This window comes from Schistocerca cancellata, chromosome 7, assembly GCF_023864275.1.
Source record: "Schistocerca cancellata isolate TAMUIC-IGC-003103 chromosome 7, iqSchCanc2.1, whole genome shotgun sequence".
Lineage (NCBI taxonomy): Eukaryota > Metazoa > Arthropoda > Insecta > Orthoptera > Acrididae > Schistocerca > Schistocerca cancellata.
In genome coordinates, this window is record NC_064632.1 from 376,647,030 (window position 1) to 376,656,197 (window position 9,168).

A 9,168-nucleotide genomic window follows, 5' to 3' on the forward strand; every position below is an offset into this window, starting at 1 on the left:
ACAACGCTGATTAAAGAGATACCTCTGTAGTTGTTACAATCTTTTCTGTTTCCATGTTTAAAGATTGGTGTGATTACTGCTTTTGTCCAGTCTGATGGAACCTGTCCCGACTCCCAGGCCATTTCAGTTATCCTGTGTAGCCATTTAAGACCTGACATTCCACTGTATTTGATGAGTTCCGACTTAATTTCATCCTCCCCAGCCACTTTATTGCACTGCAATCTATTGACCATTTTTTCCACTTCCTCAAATGTGATCCTATTTCCATCATCATTCCTATCCCATTCTACCTCGAAATCTGAAACATTACTGATCGCATTTTCACCTACATTGAGCAACTCTTCAAAATATTCCCTCCATCTGCCCAAGGCATCCACAGGATTCACCAGCAGTTTTCCTGACCTGTCCAAAATACTTGTCATTTCCTTCTTACCTCCCTTTCGAAGACTGCTAATTACACTCCAGAATGGTTTTCCAGCAGCTTGACCCATAGTCTCCAACCTGTTTCCAAAGGCTTCCCACGATTTCTTCTTGGATGCTGCAATTATCTGTTTGGCTTTGTTTCTTTCTTCAACATAACTTTCTCTGTCTACCTGGGTTCTGGTATGTAGCCATTTTTGATACGCCTTCTTTTTCCTTTTACAGGCTGCCTTGACTGTATCATTCCACCAAGCTGTTTGCTTCATCCTACTTTTACACACTACTGTTCCAAGACATTCTTTAGCCACTTCTAGTACTGTGTCCCTGTACCTTGTCCATTCCTTTTCCAATGACTGTAATTGACTACATTCAACTAACTGGTACCTTTCTGAGATCGCTGTTATGTACTTGTGTCTGATTTCCTTATCCTGAAGTTTCTCCACTCTTATCCTCCTACATATGGACCTGACCTCCTGAACTTTCGGCCTCACAATCCCAATTTCACTTCAGATTAAATAATGATCAGTGTCATCAAAGAATCCCCTGAATACACGTGTGTCCCTCACAGCCTTCCTGAATTCCTGATCTGTTATTATATAGTCAATGACAGATCTGGTTCCCCTGCCTTCCCAAGTATACCGGTGAATGTTCTTATGTTTAAAAAAGGAGTTTGTGATTACTAAGCCCATACTGGCACAGAAATCCAAGAGTTGTTTCCCGTTCCTGTTGGCCTCCATATCCTCTCCAAATTTATCCATAACCTTTTCATACCCTTCTGTTCGATTTCCAATCCTGGCGTTAAAATCACCCATGAGCAGAACACTGTCCTTGTCCTTTACTCTAACAACTACATCACTGAGTGCCTCATAAAAACTATCCATCTTATCTTGGTCTGTCCCTTCACAATGCGAATATACTGACACAATCCTAATTTTCTTGCTAGACATTGTCAAATATATCCACATCAGTCGTTCGTTTACATACCTTATTGCAACTACGCTGGGTTCCATTTCTTTCCTGATGTAAAGCCCTACACCCCATTGTGCTATTCCTGCTTTGACTCCTGACAGGTAGACCTTGTATTCTCCCACTTCCTCTTCTTTCTCACCCCTTACCCGAATGTCACTAACAGCTAAAACGTCCAGCCCCATCTTACTTGCAGCCTCTGCCAGCTCTACCTTCTTCCCAGAGTAGCCCCCATTGATATTAATAGCTCCCCATCTCATTACCATTTGTTTGCCAAGTCGTATCTTAGGAGTCCCTGGTTTGTCAGTTAGAGGTGGGACTCCATCACCTCCAAAGGTCCGAGGCATTTTGCTCTGATTGTTGCCAGCATCATATTTAAAGTACCAGGGAAGCAGGTTGCTAGCCTTACTTGCCCAGAGTCCCATTGGGTTTTACCCCTAACGGCTGAGGGACTAACCGGTGGATTTGGTAGTCTTTGCCGTATGAGCACAAAGGTGACCACGACTCAGAATATGTCTGAGATGCCCAGTCTTATTCCAAAGTAACTGGTATCCCCACTGTCGGGACCACTTACTTGGCCACTCATACGTTGCCCATGGTTCATGAACTAGGACATGACAACAGGAACCCACACCATGAACCACACAAATTAAACAAATTTTGCAAAATTACAGAAGTACGGTATAGTATTATTTACTTGTCTTTTCATTTTATTACAGTTTATTACAGCTCATTCTGTTCATCGCAAGTCTTTCGTGAAGCACTTATGACTATACAGTTGTTATTTTAGAACACAGTTCACTGAGCTTGCCCCCTTTTATTTATTTATTTATTTATTTTTTACTGATTCTGTCAAGCCTGATTGTTTGCCATCATCACACAGCCTCCAACTACGTCCTTTTCTTTGCTGATTGGGGTCTGATTTCCTTGAACCTTACTGATTTATTCACCATGGCTTCAATCGTGGACCAAGATTACAAAATAATTTTACATTTTCCATAATGCTTGTATATTTTTATTAACTATTTCCCCAAGTTCCATATAAATATTATCAAAAATTTATTGGAAACAACTAATTCATTGTTTTTATGTATCAAAAATAATTATCTCCAGATGAAGGATATCAATCCATTCCCATGGTAAATATTCACATCTTATGTTTGCAAACGTCTCCCATTGTGATACACCCATGCTTACGTCTTTGTGATCTCACTGCTAGCTCCAGCACTGACAGCTGGCTATCGTATTCCGCAGGATAAGTATCCGGGAGACACACCTGTGTCCACTGTCCTTAAACATCACACCAGTCCATTCTCCACCCAATTCATTCATCGCAATGTCCTCAGAACTGGCAGCCTCTTATGCATTGATAAACTTTTAGCGGAGTGGACATTATTTACTGTAACTATCTTGTTAACATGTTACTTTAAATTTTGTTGACTTACATTAGTTTGTGTGTGTGTGTGTGTGTGTGTGTGTGTGTGTGTGTGTTGTTTCTTCCTGTACACGGTATTCATGTTTATCATAGCCAAACGGCTTCCCCTTAATTACTTTGCTATTTTTTAATATCTACAATGTTATACACTTGTTTTACCAACTGGGACATTGCATGTGACACTTCTGAGGTACTCTGCACTTCACGTATGGACTGTCAAAAACCTCATAAAATGTCTTTTATCTCAACATTAACATTGGAAGATTTTTCACGGTCTTTTATTAAACTTGCCCTGTTTGGAAACAAATTTTGGCATTTCAAAAGCAGATTCCTTAACTCTCCATTTAGACTTTTATTAATTACACAAATTCTCTGTACATAAACCCTTGTTTCATTGTTTGATACACTTGTTCCAATATTGATCTAACTATTCTTTCCTTTCTGTGAGGTATTTCTGTTGGATTTCCATTGAAAAGATTCAGTCAGCACCTTCACATAGCATTGATTGTGTGCTTCTTTGTGAGGACTGATGGTAATGTCAATCTTTATTTTAAAGTTTGTACTATTTACCTTCATGGACCTACTACCATTCTCCAAAACATATCCTTTCCTTTAACAAAACTGATACACAGATCTGGTACCACCGTGTTGATTTATTGATTGTTACCTCCGATGTCATCTGCAACCTTAAACCTCTGTATTGGTAATACAAGTACTCTCTCTGTTTCTTATTTATATACCTGTGAAGTCTTTCTGCAATGGTGCTTAATTTTCTGCAAGTTTGAGGGACTGCTACTGCTTCAATACTGATCATTTAATATTTGCTGTGAACTAATAATCCTCTTAACTTTGCTTTCGTCCTACCCATGTTTTTTTGACATGGTCATTGTCCTATCTATTACAATGACAATGTTAACTCTTCTCATATGTATGTTTTCTCTGCCACAAACATTATGTAAGCTGTTATCATGCAAATGTGAATTCTCACCCCTGTTTGCTCTTTATAAACATTGTTTTGTCTACTATTATGGAAACATGAACCGCTTCATTTCCACAGATTCCTTTTCTACAAAAATGGTTACTCTTATCTCTCATTCTCAATTGTGAGAACATTGTTACAGTTTCAGTTCCCAGTATCCTTTGATTTCCATGTCATGCCCTTCCAACTGTTACCCTTCATTGCTTTTTCTGACAAAGCAACCAACTGATACAGTACCTTCAAAACATATTGGTTTTCTGTCTATTATTCCTGATGTGGCATACTTTTCTTATTTTATGGAAGGTACCAACTTTTCAAACAGTGGTCTATATTGCCGACATTTCCACTGTTATAAGGAGTGATCAAAAAGTTTACATTTGAAGACTGTAAGGTCCAGAATCGTTATGCCAGTCAGGCAAAATCATTGTGAGTGTTGAGGCAATCATCCCACTAATGCACCACATTGAAGATACTTATTTGGTAAAATACTGTGTCCTGCTGTATGAAGAAGTCCGTAACTGAATACTACACATCTACATCCAACAGGAATCGTCCCTGCTTCAAGGTCTATGTAAAGGGACTGAAGGGGTGATAATCACATGGGGGGAGATGGGGACTCTAGGACGGGTGCATGACTGTCCCCCTCTTGAATTAGTGTAACTTCTGCATTAGAACATTTGCAATATGGGGACCGTGTTGTTATGAAGCAGCAGCAGCCTTTGTTGTAGTTGTACCTTAATTGCACACATTCTTCAGTCTCCACTGGTGTTTATCTTTCTGTAGCCAAGAAAAAAATAACAGCATGTTTGTTCTATCTAGAGACATTTAATAATAATGTCACCATAATTCACACTTCAATATTTACTGCACACACATCGGAAAGACACGAATGCCACACTAATTCTTTGCCTACACGTTAGTGCTAATACAGGGTGGTCAGAAACAGTCTCAAAAGCTTCTAAGGGTGTGCAGGGTGGGTTGTGCTGAGAAATGATTGTTAAGAAAAAATGTGATACATTCTGCTGTTCTGAGTTAATTACCATTGAAGTTAGCCAATCAAGGCCATTTAACGTGTAAATTCAAGCAGCCTGCCAGAGGTGGTGTCACCAAAAGTATTCTCCATTTGGTTTCGTAAAACTGGACAAGAGAGCGATGTAAAAAATGAACACAAGACGGTAGTAGGGATCAGACTCAGCCATGTGCTGACCAGTCTCATGCACTATCATCTACACCATGAGAACATTTGTTCACATTTGAATGTGTAGGCCTGACTGGCTAACTTCAGTGCTAATAACTCGTATACGGTGTGTGATGTTACAGAATAAAAGTGAGGTTGTTATTCAATGGAAAATTTGGAGTTTGAGATTTCGCTTACTGTTTTATCAATCACAATTGGCGTAAGAATCATGGATTGACCATTGTCATAAAATATTGCATTATGAAATGTGAGTAGTTTTTACTTGCAGTTTCGCTTGGCTTGAAGCAGTCACAGCTAGCGTGCTATTGATTTAGAAATTGCATTATCGTCTTTCTAATTACTTCATGATCGTAGATACGATCATACCCGGTCGTGAAGTTATTGTTATGAGAAAACAATTTCCTAAGGGACCAGAAAGTTCTTAACAGTGCAAAAACAACTGTAACATCACACAAAAGGGAAATTCAATATTAAAGCTGATGCAAGATGACAATAAAACAGTTTTCTTTTTATCAATGTAACATGCACGTTGGACTGCTGATCTTGGTGTCTGTAATCTTAATAAAATGCATAATTAAAATGAAAATAATACTGAGGAGATGATAGGAATGAGCACTGCTAAATGATTTGGTATTCCCAGAACAAATATTTATTATAACTAAAACATATATCGTACCTTAAGCTTAGTACTACAATGACTGTAGATTTTTATGTCCGTATCATGTCCATTGAGGCTCTTTTATATAGCCATTGTCCTTTTGAGTCACCCGTGCGTCATCACGATAAGTTATAACAGTTCTTCTTACACTTCACTCAAACTTAGACGAAACACGTTTTTATTTATTTAGTAAAAAAATTAGATCAGACCGCCACAAATCTGCGTCCGTCTTACTTAAGAAAAACAGTACAAGTCTCTAGCGCTCAAGGCTTCATTTGTTCTCCCGCGAACAAAATAGTGAAGGATCGCATATCTATCCGTATTCTTCTGTTTATACTGCCGCCCAAAGACAACGAATTACATTATTTAGAAAATTCCACCGTCGCTATGGGACGCCTTATTATACATTAATCATTATTTATAAACAAGTATTTGCCTTCTGGCTGAAAGTATTAACTACTCGTATTTGCTGTTTTAATGAAGTCAAAAATAGCGAATATCACAGGTGCAACATACTGAATTTTTTTCCTAACAATTATTTCTCATTGTAAAATTTGTGGGCTTATTGTTATTATTATTATTATTATTATTATTATTAGTGCAACCCTACTTCTCAATTTTTAATTTAACTTTTTATTTACGTTTTCAGCAGAAAGTTCAGTGTCTGTGTTACTAAGATCACTGATCTCATGCCGAATACCATTAACCTTCTCAAACACCTGTTTTGCATTACTGACCCTTAGTTTTCAAAATTAAAAACATTCTCATCTTCATTGACATCTTTATTTTGTTCAGTCTTAAGGGTTTCACTAGAACTCACTTTTTTTACAAAGTTATTTTTCATTAACATGTGCTTTACCATGAAACCAGTAATATTTTTTATTTAATTGTTTAAAGTTTTCCTTTCTATTCATAGCAGGTGTCTCTCTCTCTCTCTCTCTCTCTCTCTCTCTCTCTCTCTCCTCATTGAAAGCTGCTTCCATTTTATCAAATTTATTTCTTGTGTCCCTTATGAATGCTCTGTTAGTCTCCTTGATATCTTTCCTTATTAGATCAGACATTTTATTAGTATCCCTAGAAGATTCTAGTCTTTTTGATATCCTTTCTTATTTCATCTAACCCAGTTTTAAATATCTGCACTGTTCCCCTTATACTGCTTACCTGCTTACGTTTCCTCTAGTTACTTCCTTATTAATAATTACCTCAGACTTGTCTCAGCTATGTTATCTCTTGAATCTACAGTTTCTAGACCCATGTCCTGCTCTTTGTTTTCTTCTACGGTACTCATCCTAGAGCTCTTTCCCTTCTTAGACCTCTTAAGCAAATACATATATAACAATATTTAACCAATACTATTTTATCCCCTCTCATAAGTAATGTGAACTTCGACTTGCTTTTTGTACGATGTGGATGATGTTGGTGATTGAAGGCTACACTGGTGCTGCATCTGCGTACTGACTCTAGGCCTCTATATGTGTGCCTCAACTACAGCCCCTCACTGCTCCCAAGGCGGCTTGAACTGCCTCCCATGTGCTCCCTGCGCGTAGCAATTCTTCCTTGCCATATCTGCTGTCACTGTCTTCTGTCATCTTCCTCATGTTGCCCTCTTGATGACTGATTGTGATGTCACTTGCAAAATGTGTGTAATCCTGGGATGCAAATTCAGTTTTTCAGTGAAGGAATCTTATTACTTCCCATGACACACACTGGTACAAAAATTTGCATAATCAGATTACTTTACATTTAGAACTCTATTTCACTCTTTGCATCATCATAACTTCGTTTGTGGAAATTTTGATCTTTCTAGATGTACCGGGCCTTCCAGCAATATTGTAGTTTATGCTTTGAAGTATTTGTATCTATATATCCCAATACATAATGAAGGAACTGAAGATAATTTCAAAAACTGTGGTTTGAAATTTACAGAGAAGATGCTGCTCTAAAGTCCATCAACATCAAAAACCCCAGAAGCAACAACTGAGATCCCATTTATTGTGCTAGATGTGCATCAGATCGCCATTCGCCTTTTGAGCATAAAGCTGTGAAGTCCTTCATTAAATTCCTCTAAATATTGCATAACTAGGAGTTAACAAAAAACACAATGTGCTGTGGCACTTTATTGTGTTTTAGCAAATATAAGCTTTATGCTAATTGAAGCTGTATGGCCTCTGAAATAGGAAAGTGATAATTTTCAACATAAGGGGGGATGTTTTGTGGTAACAACCCCAAACCATTTCCTTCTAAATGCAAGAATCATCTAGTGTTGTTCTGCAGTTGCAGACCTATTTCAGTAGAAAGTGTGCTATTTTAACATTTTTTTTCATGTTCCACATGACAAAGAACGTTCATCAGAAGCAGCAGTCAGGTGAACGAAAGTCCTTGGTGGAATATGCAATGGCTATTCAGAAAGAAACTTATGTTTAGTCACTGCTTGACAACAGATGGCACTAGTGTCTCCTTCTTGAATGTCGGAGCATCTATTGAATTTGTAAGCATCAGGTTGTAATCGTTTGCAGTTCGTGTTGGCTTTGTTTGTTGTGAACGTTTAAAATGTGTACTGCAATAGAAAATAATCAAGTTGTGAAGTGCGATCAGTGATAAGGTTTTTGTTCACAAAAAGTTGGAACAAACTGAAATTTGTCAGGAACTTTATATGGTGTATGTAAATGACATGCGAGCAGAGAACACCTAGTCTTTCTAGAAAGACAGAAAAAAATCTAGGAAATTAAGATCACTCAGCATATGCAATATAATTTGACAAGGAAGATGCATGCAGGCAATGCTATCCTGTTTATGATCTTCACATCAGTAACCAAACAGCCTGCTCCAAAGACTGATGTGAGCATACAAACAGATACCACAACTACCAGAGTCCACTCCTGCACCTGTTAATGTAATTGTGGGGGCACCACCTTTAACAACACATCAGTGATGGCAAAGAGCAACAACAAATGTAACAAATGCTGTCCAGGTAAGCATTTTCCCTCAGCAAATAAACAGGCAAGCTCAAAGTGCAGCTAAGTCTCTGACCACCCCAAAACCCTCACAAAATAAAAACTTAGAAAAAGGAACCTTTAAATCCAGAAGATCAGCTCCCAAAACCATCTGTCCACGTCTCACTTTTGTTGGCTGATGACCCAAGAAAGTACTCATAAAAACCATGAACTTCATATCAGTGATTGCTCCACTGAATGCAAAAATCTGACTCTTAACCAGATAGCAGTTAGTGGTTAAAGGAACCATGTACACCAACATGGAAGCCGATGCTGTCTTCAACCCTGGTGGAAAAGAAGAATGCCCCACGCAAGAATCAAAATCAAATCAGGAGAGAGAAGAAAAATATAAAAGTCAAAGTGATCTAGCAACACCAGCTTTCCCTTCTACAGCCTAACATAAACAACATAATATGAACATTGACAATGCACCTCTCAACCAAGCAGTGCAACAATTTAAATTCTAATCATGACACTGCTCCAGTGGAACTACAATGACTGTTTCTGCAATTTAACTGA

At 38.1% G+C, this 9,168-nt stretch overlaps 1 protein-coding gene across 1 annotated transcript; it reads right to left on the minus strand.

Moving 5' to 3' along the window:
* Positions 1 to 926: 926 nt before the first annotated feature.
* LOC126092785 (craniofacial development protein 2-like) lies at positions 927 to 1,811 on the minus strand. Its single transcript, XM_049908512.1, has one exon. It carries the CDS (start codon positions 1,809 to 1,811, stop codon positions 927 to 929), a length of 885 nt encoding a protein of 294 aa, XP_049764469.1.
* Positions 1,812 to 9,168: the final 7,357 nt, after the last annotated feature.

Coding starts and splice junctions, on each gene's coding strand:
- LOC126092785 (XM_049908512.1), bottom strand. CDS start 1,811: ATGGGACTCTGGGCAAGTAAGGCTAGCAACCTGCTTCCCTGGTACTTT.